The sequence below is a fragment of the Pipistrellus kuhlii genome, unplaced genomic scaffold (assembly GCF_014108245.1).
Source record: "Pipistrellus kuhlii isolate mPipKuh1 unplaced genomic scaffold, mPipKuh1.p scaffold_m20_p_20, whole genome shotgun sequence".
Taxonomy (NCBI): Eukaryota; Metazoa; Chordata; class Mammalia; order Chiroptera; family Vespertilionidae; genus Pipistrellus; species Pipistrellus kuhlii.
In genome coordinates this window covers 1096695-1113593 of record NW_023425516.1, presented here as the reverse complement: position 1 = coordinate 1113593, position 16899 = coordinate 1096695, and the positions used below count along the sequence as shown (strand labels likewise).

Genomic DNA, 16899 nt, shown 5'->3' with positions numbered 1-16899 from the left:
AGCAAATTATTGCAGACATTTGCATTATTGTAGAATTGACCATATTGTAAATCATAGCTTAGGAGGTTTGAGCCAAAGCTGGCCTCAGATCCACCAGACTATTACCAAATAGGTCTCTGTGCTCTGCAAGTAGTAAATCAACTGGTTAAGAATTATTGTGAAATGCACCATTTCATCGAGTAGTAGTATTTAGCGCTCTGCCTTTCCCTCTCTCTTCCATTCTCTCTAAAAATCAATGAAAGAAAAACCAAGATGGAAGCATAGGTAAACACCTGAAATTGCTGCCTCGCTCAATCACTTCAAAACTACAACTAAAAGACAAAACGGACATCATCCAGAACCACAGGAAGGCTGGCTGAGTGGAAATTATACAACTAGAAGGGAAGAGAAAAGCACACTGAAACTCAGAGGAGGTGCGAAAGTAAAGTGCAGAGGTACAGAGGCACACAAGCGAAAAGGGCTGGCAACTGAGTATGCGGTTGTCTTTTTCATCCAGGAGGAAGACACAAGCTCCTGACTGGTCTGAACTCCAGTTCCAGGTGAGGCTCTGGGGATCCAGACTCATATGGAGAGAAACTGGACTGTCTGGCTTCAGGCAGAACTCAAGGGCGGCTTTCTCTCAGAGATGCTTGCCGTGGCACAATGAGATCCAGGGGCCTCTTAGGGCAGGACTGAAGATCAGCCATAGCTGTTTGCTCCACACTGTGGATTCCCTGAGATTCCACCCCACCCCAGCTGTGTGCAGGAGCTTTTGCAAATGAATGGCCTGGCCCTTTGCAATCTAAAATTACCTAACAAACTGCAGCTGGGTCAGAGAGCCCCAGAACTTCCAAAATAAGGCCCAAGGCACCACACCAGCTTGCACTGCTTCACAGCTGGGCCTCATCTGGGCACCTCCAAACCCCAAACAAAGAAAAGGAATCTGCAGATTTCTCCATACCTCCTGCCTAGGGCCTCAGGCATAGGCTAAGTTAGCACCTCCTTGGAGATCCAAGAGCCAGTCAAACCAGTGGTCAGAATGTGACCATCCAGATTACAACTGCTCAGATCCATAAGGGACACATTCAAGAGGCAGACTCAGTGAGCACCAAAGCCCCACTGAAGCAAGTCTTGCCCAATAAGGGTGTCTCCAGCACAGAAGTTCTCCCATCGTAGACACAGCTGATCCTCACAGCCAATTGGCCTGGAGGTCAATTCCCCCTAATGATACCAACAACATTCAAGGCTTAACTACAACAACACTGTGCACACAGCCCACAAAGGGGTGCACCAAGAGTGTCCACCTCAGGTAACTGGGGAAGCTGAACCACTGAGCCCTATAGGACACCTAGCACACAAAGACACTCTATCAACACAGGGAAACAGTCAAAATGCAGAGACCAAAAAACAGGTCACAGATGACAGAAATGGAGGAAAGAAAACTACTGGATATAGAGTTCAAAACCATAATTATAAGGTTTTCAAGAATCTTCTAGAGACAGCAGATAAATTTAGAAAGAACCCTGAGGATATGAAAAAGGACAAACTAGAAATTAAGCATCAATGACTGAAATAAAGAATAATATACAAAGATCCAACAGCAGACTAGAGGATCGCAAGAATCAAATCAAAGATTTGAAATATAAAGAAACAAAACATATCCAACCAGAAAAGAAAAAAAGAATCCAAAAATATGAAGATAGTGTAAGGAGCCTCTGGGACAACTTCAAGTGTACCAACATCAGAATTATGGGGGTGCCAGAGAAGAGAGCAAGATATTAAAAACATATTTGAAGAAATAATGACTTCCCCCACCTAGTGAAAGAAATAAACTTACAAGTCCAGGAAGCACACAGAACCCCAAACAAAAGAAATCCAAAGAGGACCACACCAAGACACATCATAATTAAAATGCCAAGAGCAAAAGACAGAGATTCTTACAAGCAGCAAGAGGAAAACAGTTTGTTACCTACAAGGGAGCACCCATATGATTATCAGCTGATTTTTCAACAGAAACTATGCAGACCAGATGGGAATGGCAAGAAATATTCAAAGTGATGAACAGCAAGAACCTACAACCAAGATTACTCTACCTGGCAAAACTATCATTCAGAATTGAAGGTCAGATAAAGAGTTTCACAGATAAGGAAAAGCTAAAGGAGTTCATCACCACCAAACCAGTATTATATGAAATGCTGAAAAGTATTCTTTAAAAAGAGGAAGAAGAAAAAGGTAAAGATAAAAATTATGGACAAATGTATCAAGTGAATCTAAAAATCAAGTGAATAAAAAAATATGATGAACAGAATAAATTGGTGAATATAATAGAATCAGGGGCATAAAAAGGGAGTGGACTGACAATTCTCAGGGGAAAAGGGGTGTAGGAGGTGCACGAAGAGACTGGACAAAAATCGTACACCTATGGATGAGGACAGTGGTGGTGAGGGTGGGGGTAAGGGCAGAGGGTGGGGTGGGAACCAGGTGGAAGGGAGCTGGGGGAAGGGGAAGAACAACTGTAATAATATGAACAATAAAGTTTTATTTTTTAAAAAAAAGTCGTATTAAGAGCTGATGGTTTTGTTGCTTTAAGGGAAGTTTGCAAAAAATCGTGTAGCTGGTTGAGTGATGAGCACAGAATTACAGCCAAGAAACTAACCATGAAGTTCTGTTGACCCTGGAATGGGACTCCACCTATTAACTAAAGAGTTTTCCAAATATTCTCAAACTTCACCCTAGCTGGTTTGGCTCAGTCGGTAGAGCGCCAGCCTACAGATTGAAGGGTCTGAGTTCGATTCCAGTCTAGGGCACATGCCGGGCTGCAGGCCCAATCCCCAATAGGCAGTATGCGAGAGGCAGCTGGGGGGTATGCGAGAGGCAGATTCTCTCTCATCATTGATGTTTCTATCTCTCTCCCTCTTCCTTCCTCTCTAAAATCAATAAATATACACTTTAAAAAAAAGAATTTTCAAACTTCAATAAATATTTTAGGACTACCTTCTATAAATTAATGTGTGAGATAGATAGATAGATAAGACAGATAAAAGATAAATACATGATAGATAAGTACACACACAGATATAGATAGGGAAGGTATCCCATGAGAGGTACTATAAACCAGTGGTTCTCAATTAGGGAGCAATTTTGTCACCCAGGGGACACTGAGTAACATCTGGAGGGTGTTTTTTTTTTTTTTACTTTTATAACACGGTCTGGAGTGCTATTAACATCTAATGGGTTGAGGCCAGATATGCTGCTCAACATCCTGCCATCCACAGAAGAACCTCCCAAAAGCATTATCCAGCCCAAAATGTCAATTGTGCTGAGTTAAGAAACCTTGCTGTGGAGGTTATAAAGTTAAGGAAGCTACAATTCCTGTCCTCAAGGAACTAGCAATGTCAGAGAGAATTAATGCCACTATCTTTTTAAAAATATATATATTTTATTGATTTTTTACAGAGAGGAAGGGAGAGAGATAGAGAGTTAGAAACATCGATGAGAGAGAATCATCGATCATCCATCTCTTGCACACCCCCCACTGGGGATGTGCCCGCAACCAAGGCACATGCCCTTGACTGGAATCAAACCTGGGACCCTTCAATCCGCAGGCCAACACTCTATCCACTGAGCCAAACCGGTTTCAGCAAATGTCACTATCTTTATCATCAATAATAATGCACATTTATTGAGCACTTACTATGTGCCAAGCACTGCTTGGTGCTCTATGGATTACCTCATTGAATCTTCCCCACAATCCTATGGAGTGGGTATTATTATCCCATGGCACTGATGCTCAGGAATAATCTACCTATGGCCTCTCCATTTTCCTATATTATGATGATTAGGGTGGGGACAGTTGAGCTGGGAATTTAAAGTTGGGCTCTGCAACCCAACGGCTATTGGTTCAAATCCCAACTCAGCTATTGTAGAGCTGCAAGGCCTTGCACAAACCCAAGAAAGGTACCGAAGCAGCTCATAGAAGCGAGGTCACGGAGGAAAGGAAAACCAGTTACTTGAGGGAAGGTAACTTCTATCTGTGACTGGCTATGTGCAGTGCTGAGAAGGCAACTCTAAGCCTGAGCCCAGGGCAGCCTGGGTACTAAAGAGTATCCACAGCCAGGCCAGTCCACGGCCACCCCCACAAACAGCTCAGCCCACACTCACGAACAACTCTTCCTCCATCACTCGGTGGCTCAAGGGTGGTAATTAAATAGGAAACAACACAGATTTCAGAGGCCCTGGCTGGTTCATGCTCCAGGCTCGATGAGATGCAGTACAATAAGGATGCTAATAAAAGAACATGCAGCCTGCCCACACATTGCTTGCCTACTCCTCCTGGCCACATCTCGGATCCACAGCCAGTTATCCCCATGGAGAGAAAAGGCACTTCTGAGCAGCGCTGCATGCAGCCACCCACCCACACACAGCAGTGCTGTCTCTGTGAGCACGAAGACAAGTTTGGGTTTTCCTTTTTTTTCCAGCTTCTATTTTCTAGAAAAGTTTACTCAGAAATCGACATCTCTTGCTGATACACATCTGCTTTATAATTATAGAGACCCAAGGAGTATTAATAGAGGTAACGATATATGACACAGAGGGAAGGCTGAGCTCCATTGTTACTGCTGCAGCAGAAAGAATGTGTTTATTTTTCTAAATGTGTTAGATGTGACCTAAAAATTACTTTACATGGAACTTCAACATTTAAGTAAAAATGATAAAATGCAGTTTCCCCAATGTCTATAAATAATCCACATAACTCCAAAAACACCCTTAATAAAGCTATTAACAAAATACTTCATATCTAAAGAGTATACAATCTGTACTTCCATCCTAAAAGCCAGTACATATGTTAAGTACTTCCTAATCAACTACTGTAATGATTGAGATCATGATTATGTATCACACCTTCCTTTATTCCCTTAAGAAGAGGACCCCATGACTGCAGAAGATGCCACTAATTCACAGATCACACATATGCGTGAGCTACCACGAGTGGGTACTGGAGGCTAAAACAAGGGCCTCAAATTACTCAGCTGAGGGCCCTTCTTAATTGTGGCCAAAGGCACTAAAAATACATACCATTGCAAGATGTAACACGGGGTAAAAAATAAAAAACTCACCAGCATTCTGCTCCCAAAACATATTGGCTTTTAAGATTGGGCATTCTGAAATTCATAAACCCATTTTAACATATACAGTAGTGTCCATCATGAATACTTGGTAATATAAAAAATACTGCTGTTCTAAAGAGTGTCAGAGTCTAGCTGGCTTTGGAGTACCCCCTACCCAAACATAGACACACAATCAGCAGTGGTCTCCAGTTGAATTAGAGCATTTGCTTTGGAATGATTAGCACATAATTCAAGAATCAGTTATTAAAAATCATGTTATTAATAAAAGCATAGCATCTCATGGGATCTCTAATACAGTCCCCACCTCTAAGCTTTGCTGGTTAATTTCATTGATATACCTGCACCTGTTGTCTGGATGACTGCAGTAACCCAAGTTACTTCCCTGAATCTAACTCTTGTTGCCCTACTATTCATCACATAACATTATAGGGACCCTTTGTAAAATAAGAACCGGCTATTCCACATCCCTCCTGCAAAGGCTTCCTGTACATTGCAATTACAGGTGCTCTTTGACTTGTGACAGGATTACGCCCCAATAAACCCATCACTAAGTTGAAAATATCATTAAGTCAAAAATGCATTTAATACACCTAACCTACTGTACATCATAGCTTAGCCTAGCCTACTTTAAACATGCTCAGAGCAGTGTCCAAAAAAAACAATGGGAATTGGTTGTTTACCCCGTGACTGTATGGCTGACAGAGCTACGGTTCACTGATGCTACCCAGCATCATGAAAGAGGATTGTACCAGGAAAGACAAAAATGCAAGGTACAAGTTCTACTTCTGTCCCATTATAATGTGGAAAATCATAGGGGCCATCTGTAGAGCACAACCCAAACCTGAAGGCTCTACCTAACGAAATTCAAACCACATTCCCCGTGCATCCTGCAGCTCCAGCAGCCCAAGTCACTCCCAGTCATTCCCCATCTAGGTTCATATTTCTTCAGAGCCCCTACCGCCATCTGAAATTTTCTAATTTATGAGCTTATTTATCCTCTGTCATCCCCCAACAAAATGCTAGTTTCTTAGGGTCAAAAACCATTTTTGCCTTTTTCATAGTTAGGCCACAAGGCCTAGAACAATATATTTGTTGAGCAAATGAATGAATGAATGAATGATGTGCCAAGAACTTCTGTGCCCCAGGCCACCTCGTTCAAAGGTCATGGATGGACAAAGGAAAACAAACAGTGCCTTTCTTGCACGCTGGCATGAGCAATGTTGCTGGTCCTTGCCCAAGAGGTGCCTAGTATTAGGAACAGCAATGCCACAATTACATGCACACTCAAGCACCGTAAAGTGGAGGAAGTGCGTGATATCAGACTAGCATTTCCTCCTTCCCGGCACCGACTTTCAGACCCCACTTGAAACTGATCCTACCAGAAGCCTCAAGCATGTTTTACTGACACACCACAGACTCCATTCAGAATAAAAAACTGAATGGAGATATTACGACATCTGTCAAGCACCCCACATGGAGTCTGCTTCTCTCAATGGGCAGAAACCAGCAAGACGTCTTTATGAAGTGAAGCAGGAAAGACAAGACATCCGAAAGCACCCTTAGGCCCATCCTCACCCCTCAATAACAAACGTGAAATGAACACTCACCTGCTCCAGGTGCTAGCATTGTATGCTCTACATGTCCCCACAACAAACCTATCAAACAGATGCTATTATAACCCCCACTTACATATAAGGGAGCTGTGGCTGAGAGAAGTTAAATGCCTCGTTCATACAGCTAGCAAAGGTGGAGCTTAGATATGAGCTCTTATCTCTCTGACTCCAAAGCTGTGCTATAAAGCTCATTCAAAAAAATGAAGAGTGCTTGTATTAGCTCTACAGTTACACGCCGAAAAAGTTGGCCATCCTCTGCCACATCAAAGCACATGAAACTTAAGAAGCTTCACGCTGATCGATCACCACTTCCCTTATCTGTAAAACAATGGGTTGTTATTGGGATTAAATGAGGCTGCTTGTCATTTGCAATAGCACCTGGTACAGAGTGAATTCTTAGTAAAGCCAGCTCTTTCATCTTTATTATTTTTAGGCAACTCTGTAGGTTCTGCATAATCTAGTAAAGTCATGACCATTAGAAGCAGGGTCTAAATATTAGATCTGTTACTACCTACAAAACTTAAGAAAAATAACTTAACATTGCTGAGCCTTAGTTCCTCATCTGTAAAATGGGGCTATCAGCAGCTGACTCAGATTTACGGTGAGGACTTAATGAGATAATGCAAGTAAGGCACTCAGCATCGTTCTGGGCACACAGGAAGTACTCAATAGATGACAGCTTCCATTAACAGTTGAATAAACTGTGCAGAAGAAAATGGTATAATCCCTGGCCACTTTAGTCTAATTCAATTTGACAAATGTTCACTGAAGACCTGCCAGGGGCAAGGCACAGGGTAGAAAACACAGTCACTGTGAGCAGCTTGGCCAGACACAGGGGACAAGAAGGAATGAGGACTGAAAGGCAGGCTGGGTCTTGGCATAAACCAGGCTTGAATACCAAGGCCAGGAGTGGCCGTTAAATCTGTGTGACTGTGATTCTACTGAAGGTCTGAGCAGGAGAATGACATCATCTAACCTGTGATTTGGAAGAGTTCCATCTTCTGTGGAGGATGGGTTAGAGCCAGGAACACTGGAAGCTTAGGAATCCGCTAGGCTACTGCAATGGTCCAAGCAAAAGTGTCAATGGGGGAGGGGAGTGAGGACAGAAAGATGGGCATAGATACAAGTGTCACGTAGGGGTGTCGAACTCAATCAGAGAAGGGGCCAAAATCTAAAATCCAGCCTAAATCGCGGGCCGAATGGTTTACTGAACAGTCATAAACTGTCATTGTGATGGAAACGCAGCGGAGTGCAGTGATGACAGCACGGTGCGGGCCACATTGCAAGGCCTGGCGGGACGGATTTGGCCCGCGGGCCTTGTGTTTGACACATGTGCAGGCACAACAGATGGGATGGGGACAAGAGTTTCAGATTACTCTGTTTTCTTGTCTTAAATGAAATGAAGAAGCCAAAGCTAGCACCTAGTGGCTTACTGAGTGCGTCTGTGTTGGGAGGGAACAGAGGACAGAGCCGAGAACATACAGCTCCATTTAGTAGAATATCCTGGCTGGGAGGAAGGCCACAGGGCAAGGAATTGATTGAGCCGAAACTGGTTTGGCTCAGTGGATAGAGCGTTGGCCTGCGGACTGAAAGGTCCCAGGTTCGATTCCAGTCAAGGGCATGTGCCTTGGTTGCGGGCACATCCCCAGTCGTGGGGGACAGGGGGTGTGTGTGAAAGAGGCAGCTGATCTATGATTCTCTCTCATCAATGTTTCTAACTCTCTATCCCTCTCTCTTCCTCTCAATAAAAAATATATTAAAAAAGAAAGAAAAGAAACTGATTGAGCTCACCAAGGACAGGCTAAACAGAGTGCTTTAGGGAACAATGTGTACTTTAGGGCCTGGAATAGAAGACAGCAGCTACAAAAGAGTGTGAATGGCAGAGATTTAGAAGGAAAGCCAAGTTTGCAGAAGAAAATAGAAAATTTCAAGACGAGTGTGGCAATTAACGGTATCTTGCGGTGAGGTGGAAATCACTAGATTTGGGGTTGGTGGAAGCAGTAGCTTCTGAGACAGTCATTTCCGTAGGGGCACTGAGTGTAGACTATTCTCTGCTTGTCAGAGAAAAGAAGATGAGTGAGGTCAGGAGATAAGAGATAGAGAGAACGGAGAGAAATTCACTTAGGTAAAAGAAGGGTTGCCAAACTGGCACACAGCTTGAGAACATACAGCTCCATTTAGTCAATTACTGTCTTCTTAGGGGATCCGAGGCAACCGTGCAAATTAGCATGTGTAGGCCAGCAAAAACACACACACAAGAACACTTGACAGATCTTCCAGAGCCTAATTTTTGGGACTGGGCTAGGATGGTTTGGATCCTCTTCCCTGAAGGTATCTTTAAGACAAGTGAGAAGGCGGCAGAACGGCCCTGCCAGGCCTGCAAGGCAAGCACGCTCGGTCTAAATAGAGAACAGAATAAGGCAAGCAGAACAAGATGTGCTCGATTAAGAGAAGGAAGAACTGAATGATCAAGAATATAGAGAATGCAACACAACCGAGGGGAATGTTAGACATCTGGTCCAGATAATGGCAGAATGGAAACCATTCAGGACAACCGTAACCATGGGCAGGAGCCATTTACATTTTTCTAACCTCTTTGGGAAGTATAAGGTATGCATACCTTTATGTATCACAATAGATTCTGTCATTGTTGCTGACTAAAGAAAAAATAAAAACACAGATGAGACTCTGCAATAGGGATCAAGGCTGGATGTGGGAAGAAAAACCCTTTTTAAGAGAATATTCCCAAGTATTTCGGTAAAAAGGAAGTAGGACTGATTGGAGAGCTCAGGCTATCCTTCACTAAAATAAGCAATCCCAAGATAGATGGCAGGAGGCAGCTTGGAAGTATAAAATGCAGGTTTGAATAGACACGGATCATAGAGTCATCAACAAATGGAGAGCTGCAGCCATAAAAATGATTTGGATCGATTCACCAAATGCTTATTGAGCAACTTGTATATGAGCAGCCTGCAGATACGATGGAGAGCAAGGTCAGTGCAGCTCCCTGTCCTTGCCAACCTTAGACTCTAGCAAATAAGAATTCTCAGGGAAGAGTACATACGCATGTGTTGATGAACACACACACACACACACACACACACACACACACACACACACACACGGTAAGTATCTAAATGAGAAGAGGAAGAAATCAATCAGAAAAATCCTGGAACTAAACAGTCCACCTACTCAATAACCTCACAGAGATTGAAAACAAAGTCATTTAGCATTCAGATCACTTGTTAATTCTCACCTGACCCTGCTCCAAACCCATTGCTTGTCATCCTCCACATCGACAAGCATGTGAACTTAGGACCTCACACAAATTTCCCAATTTCTCCTGTCTGAGTCATTTACACTTGGCAGAAGAGCACAGTGGCTAAGAGACTCGGCAGTTGCACTGTCTGGGTTCAAGTCCCAGCTGAGCCACTTGGAGCCGTGTGGCCTTGGGCAAGTTGCTGACTCGCTCTGTGCCCAGGTTCCTCACATGTAAAATGGGGGTGATGATGGTACTTCCTTGTGGGCTGCTGTGCAGTCTAAATAAGCTGATCTGTATAAAGTGCTTAGAACAGAGCCTGGTACGGAGCTGGTACTCTGTAAGGATGAGCTGTTATCCCTCTGCCTACCTGAAATCCTGTCTACATCCCTCTCCACTCATCCAAATCACTGTCTCCTAAAAAGCCAAGCCAAATATTTCACCTTTCACCTTCCACCCTATAAATTCAGATTCAGCACACGTTTCGTGAGGGTTTGCCATGCCTGGCGCTCCAGTAAGAGCGGATGAATGAGACCCAGCCCTGCCCTGTGATCTCAGCCGATAAGGAAAAACGGACAGACATTCCAACGGTGGTCATCACTGTAATTTGGCAAGAACTGTGACTGGCATTACCTACTAAGTGTCCCGTCCTGGGCTGCCTGGCTCTCCTGCCTCTCCAATTTGTACCAAGATATTCTGCAGCAAAGGTGTTTGCTCGGTGTTCCCTGAATTGTTTCACACACATACACTTTCACTTGTACAACCTGATAGAAAGGAACTGTTCTGGGCCTGGGCCTTCTAATTCTATCCCCCATCCACTCCACCCCAACAACCATCCTCTACCTACAGGCATTTGGCAAATGCCTACTAATTTGTGGTTGGTTAGGACGTTTAAGCTTCTCTAGCAGAAAATCCGCAGGGCCTGGGAAGCTGGGTTTCTGGTCTGGTATGACTTTGGAGTTTTAATTATTGCTGAGCTCTTCCCATCACCACTTGACATGAACAGGACACTGTGCATATACAGAATAGAGTATCAGTAGTAACAAAAATAATAAAAGTGAACGTTTATTGAGACTTTTCCACGTGCCAGGTACTAGATCAAGTGTTTTAGATGCTTCACAGAATCCTCCCAACAGCCCTAAGAGGAGGTATTATCATCACCCCACTTTGCAGAGGAGGAAACTGACATGCAAGGAAGAGGCACCAGAAACTGGTTCTCTAAGGATCCGGGGAAGCAATATTGCAGCCATTCTTCATTCTCCCCAGTGTTTGGATGGTTCAGCTCTACCCAAAAGGAAAGGGGAAGCCCTGAGCCAAAGGGAAGAGTAAGCCCCTTCCTAAACAGACACGGCCTCCCACAGAGTCTAGCCCCACTGGGATCCTAATGCTCCTCTTCAATTCCCAACTTCTTTATCAGCATGCAACCGGCATATGCGAAACGAACACAGACTAGAAAGCCAACTGGCTTTTTCCTTCGCAAGGGGATACTGACGGTTTGCAGATGCACTGATCCAGCAAAAGCTCCAACAAGGCAGTGCCTCCAATCTTGGAGGACGGAGAAGGGTCCTAAAGAATTGGACCCGACTGACAGGGAAGGGAAGAGAGCTAGGACCCGCTCTATTTTGAAACCTTTAACACACTGATTTCCGTTAATACCCTACTATTGTGAAATCCAAGCAAATAGAAGCTCACAGGAACCACCAGGCATGCAGAGCTTGAGGACTTGGTTTGGGTTATTGTTGATTAAAAAGAAAAAGGGAATACTTACCCACTCTCCAGCACTAACCAACTTTGCCATAAATCCCACCTCAAAGACAACCCAACTAATTCTGTAGCCTCTCTCCTACTCCCTCCAACTCAAGCTGCAAGGAACTCCCACAGACAGAGAATGAAGACTCAGGCAGAGAATGCTGAAACTGAGAGCTGTATTAAACCTTAAAAGAATGATGTGCTCAGTGGCTGGCTGAGAAATAGTCTGGGGACCCGAAAAGGGATCCTAACAAACAGCCGCGACAATTAACATCATTGCACTGCCAGAGTCTCCGAGAAAATTCCTCATTCATTCAGCCCCACCTCGAACATTTCATTCAATTCACTGGCAGCAGACCTGGGGTCAATTTACCCAGCGCAGTAGAGCAACATCTGCAGTTTCCTCGGTGGTGTGAAGAGTGAGTAACAGCAGAGGTAATCAATGTGAGTAAATAAAAACCTGTGATGCTGGAAACAGCGAGGGGAGGAGGAGAAACACCACGAAGAAACACCAGGTCCCTGGTGGCGATGGTGGTACCCCCAGAAAATGCATCCCCCACCTCCAAATGAATTCTGTAAATATATATCAACAAACCTGCAGGGGATTCTAAGTAACTCCATCACTGAATCTCTTTTATTGAATTTCTAAATAATAACAACCCAATATGCCTAGGGTTGCCTATATCCAACAGGTGCAGTGAATTGCTAAAATGCTGTTATAGGTTTTACCTGTAGGGCTGCCCATGGCAGTATAGTCCGAAGGCAAGATCACGTTAAGAGACATAAGATGAAAGAAGAATCTTTCTGATTCCAACCCTGAATTGGTATGGAAAAGGCAATGAAGTTTCCCCAAAGACAAATGAGAAATACAGCCTTTTGTTTGCTTGGACTTTTCTTCTATTAAGAGGATCTTATTAAGCATTCTGATGGGGCATGAACAGAAGCTCATTCTATCCTAGAGATATAGTTTGAACTACCAAAGGTGAGATAGTTATCTTCAGATACAGTGAGCAATATAAACACAATCTGGCAAAAAGGATCACGGGTAAATTAAATCCGTCGAGGGCCTGGGCCTTAGCACTGAGATGCCCTGACAGAGCTCTCTTAACTGAGCTTTCGGTGAGAAACAGGAAGATGCAATTACGGTCTTCTTGAAAAATAAGCAATTAATCACATCCTGTTCAGATTCATTGCTGTGTGCCTAAGATCCCCCCTTCTTCCCCCTCTATTATTCTGCCTTTGACCCTAAAATCTAATTCCCTCGAGTCCTCTTTGGTTTTTCAGATCACTGATCAGCACCCTAAGCTGCTTCATTCTGACCTGGCCAGCCCACTACTGACCAGCACAGAGCTCTCCACACGCCTCCTTGCAGTCCCATTTGTGACCTTCAGTTTGCTGCATGTATCAAGGTTAAGCTGCTCAGGAACCATGCATCCTTCAGTATCGGGCCTCCACGTTTGCCCTGGCCCTGATTCCAGTACAAAACCTTGCAGCTCTGCTGGGCCGTTTCAGATCCATCTGAGGGCACATTCAACAGCTAGTTTGCTTTCTGCCTCTCCTCCCATCATCAGATCCCTTTGGGGGTTGCTGAGCAAATTTAGACAGAAAAGCACAGCCAATGCTTACCAAAATCCAACCCCAAATTTTAAACCCAGCACCCAGGCAGGGAGGAAAGAAGGACCACTTCAGTACCTTTCTAAATAAAAAATAAAAATCTGCCCCAAATTCAATCGCAGCCCTCAACTCTATCTCATGTCAAGTGCCCAATTCCCCACAATAGTCTGAAATCTTTTCAGGAACATTACTGTCAAAATAGCACCCAAGGGGAGGCACCATCCAAGAACCAACATGATATCCCTTCAAATTGATGTCTAAGCTACAAGCACAACAAATCAGGAATGAATGCTGCCAAGGAGAAAATCAAATTCTGCTCATCTCCTAAGTGGGCAGCAACTAACTGCCCAACATTACCCTGAGAGCCTCCAAGTGAGGAGCCAGGGCCGGTCCAAGAACTGCCTGGGAACTCCCACCTCTGAACACAGACTGTCATCAGATCAGGAGAACGAAGCGAGACACTGAGCTCCTGCATCCACTGAGGCTACTGCATTTTAGACAAATCCAGGAGGCGGAACCCAGACCCTCCTGTCCCAAGTGCCACGCTTATGCGTTTTTCATTAGCTTTTTAAAAAATGAAGAAAGACTTCTCATGTCGAGAGGTTTGCAGTTATAGTACACACTTCCATTTCCTAGTCTCCTGGTCTGTTTGGTTCTTCCCCTGCGAAGCCCGGTTCTGGGAATCAGTGACTCGCTGCATCACACTCCCTCCCTCCCGGTGGCTCATGGTAGCGGGGCTTTCTCTGCCTGCCAGCACTCTGCCAGCGCCCTGATCTCCAGCAGACTTCGAGCGGAGCCGAGCTCAGCTCTGTGAGAGCTCCGCGCAGCCACTTGAAGCTCTGACAGCTAAACCCATCAGGAACCCTGAGCCACAGCTCCTAGGTTTTTTGCAGTACAGCCAAGAGAGCAACCTCCATCTCCCCGCCTGAGAGATGGAGACCTAGGTGGACAGATACATAGATGGACAGCTCATCTTAGCCCTGCACATTTCTCCCTCCACCACAGATCTGCACTGCTAGCTGCCTCCCACTATCTCCTCCCTCTAAAGAAGACTGAAGACTAGGAAACTAACCCAAAGTACCCGATTGACAATTATGATGCTGCAGACAGGAAGAGGTACCTTAAACACAGCAAAATGAAAATATTAACAGTCAACCCCTCCCAAGCCCAAACAGGTAAATTGCGTTCCCAATGCAGGCTGGTTAACAGCTTCCCCCCACCACACTCCCGCCACCCGACCACCACCACCACCTTGGGGCTCTGTAGGTCTTGCATCAATGCAGGTCCCTTAGAAAGTCAAATTCTCACTTACTCAGATCTACCAAGAATCCCCAGTGCCTTGCTATATGAAAACCCCACAAACGGCAGTTCTTCGCCCGAGAAGCCTGAGGGGTTCAGCTGGCACGGAGAGGATGAAACCCACGAATTCTTCTCTGGTTCATCAAAATTGGAGGTGTCATCATCAGACTTGAGGGTGGGAACGAAGGGGGGAGGAGCTGGTTAAAGAAAAACAAGAAGAAGGTGGGGAGAGAGAGAAATTCAGCCAGATTGCACACTGTTGCGGAGAAAATCCTCCGACTCCCTCAGCGTTTGCGATGGCACTGCAGCGCCTGCTTTCAATCTAGCTCGCACAGGCAGCCCCTGCCTGGGCTCGGCTCTTACAGCAACAAGAGATTAACCCCTTCTCTGCCAACATGGCCACCCACCCGCAGACAGGCTGCCTTCCCTGCTGGGATAAACTGAAGGATAAACTCAAACAGGTCACTTGATGGAAAGAAAGCACTTGGGGAACTCATGTGAGCAAGCCACTCATTGCTGATATTTCCAGAGAGCTTATACAGAGCATCAGCGGGTGGTGCCAGCATGCCCGATGACCTAAACCTATTCATTTCCTCTCCCAGATAGGTCTGCATTATTAATATTTAGTGCTATTCGTTAAATAAGGTTGAAATAAGATGGGATTTCTATGTTTTGTGGATTAGCCGGAATGAGAGGGAGGAACAGGAAAGAGGATTTGGGAGGTATGTAACTCCTGTTAGGATAGCACTGCAGTCTAGCTCATTCATATCCAGATGAGTACACACGGAGCTCTTATTAATCACTTTTTTTTAGTTCGTTTTCCCTTCTCCCCAGCTCAAGCATGCCCTCCCCGCTCCGAATCCACCGCAGTTTAATCAGCATAATGAAACGCGAGCCAAATAAAGTTCTTCCCCATGATCTACAGCACCCCTGCGCTGGCGGATGCACCGAAGGACATCGGCGTCCTACCTCGTTAAGGCATGACTCCCGGCCAGGGGCATCTTACATCTTTCTCCGCTCGCTGCAGACCTACTCAACTCTCTCCAAGTCAGGGAGGAGGAAACTCATCCATCCGTCACCAGGAGGCTGCCCATGGCGGTGGGCTCCCGGGGGTGCAGCCGGCCAGAAGCGTTACCATGGCTGCAGGCTGTAGCGTCTGAGGCAGCCCGGCCCAGAGAGTTGGCGAGCTGGGCATCACATCCCCCGCAGTGCAGGCTTCATGCTCCCCACTCCGTGCGAGCTCTGGCTGTAACCCCACCTGGCCGCCTGCGTGGCAGGGGCCAATGCTGATCTGAGTGACAGGGCAGCATGAGTCACTGCCGGAGTTGGCTACAGCGCCCCCTAGGACAGTTGTCACAGCCCTTCACAGTCCAGACCTCTTGTTTAACTCCTTGTTTCCTGGACAAAGCCGTGGGCCAGATCTGAGCAGCATCTGTTTTCTATTTACAGACTCAAAAGATTCTGGCTGTTTCCAAAGTTCCCCAGTGACAACATCTGCAGCAGCACTGAGAAGTAAGTGGAACGGGGAAGGGATGTGGAGGGCGGAGGAGAGGAAGGGGGTCTGGCTAATCCCAGTTAGTGTAAAAGAGCATTCTCAGAGCTTCAGGTGCATTGAGATGAGGTGGGAGATTGAAAATGTAAAATGTGCACTGCCAGGAAATTATTTAACACCTCCAAGCTCTCAAGAGAATTTAAATGTTCTCTGTTAGTATCAGAATCTACTAGCTTAACACTTTAAAAATTAGCTGATGGGGGGGAAAATTACATTGAATGCTTCAGCCTACATCCCAGGCATACTTCCATCAACACAGCCTCAAATCCAATCTGATTTCAATTACCCAATATCTTTTTTTAAGCAAAAAAAAAAAAAAATTAATGAAACTACATCGCATAAGAATCAAAAAGAGTTTTCCATTCTAAAATAAGGAAACTCAGATAAAAACAAAAAATGTATGAAGAGAGATTTGCAGATGATAACAGGATGGAAGCATCGTGGTTATGGCACCTACTTTGGGATCTGACTAAGCGGATTCAAGCTTTACCACTTAACAGCTCTGTGACCTTGGGAAAATTACTTAACCTCTCTGAGTCTCACTTTCAATACAGAGATAACTTCCTCAAAGGGCAGCTGGGAGTTTTAAATGAGAAGAATCTGTATAAAGTGCCTGTACAGTTCTCAACACACATTAAGCACTCCATGAAGACTGCCTACTGTACTACTGTTTATGACAGATGAGATACATGTTTACAACAGATA

The 16899-nt window shown here is 45.0% G+C and overlaps 1 protein-coding gene across 7 annotated transcripts in view; it reads right to left on the bottom strand.

Annotated features, from left to right (window-relative positions):
* The window catches only part of CIT (citron rho-interacting serine/threonine kinase), a 159394-nt gene that overhangs the window by 85067 nt on the left and 57428 nt on the right, over positions 1–16899 (bottom strand). For 5 of the 7 annotated variants that reach the window (XM_045585388.1, XM_045585389.1, XM_036448872.2 and 2 more), the window contains exon 10: positions 14656–14839. The exons of 1 other annotated variant lie outside the window; for it this stretch is intronic. In XM_045585388.1, the coding sequence (XP_045441344.1) occupies positions 14656–14839 (184 nt within the window). Of the gene's footprint in view, positions 1–14655; positions 14840–15611; positions 15920–16899 lie in introns of those variants that run through there. One more of the 7 variants, XM_036448873.2, reaches the window with a different exon arrangement.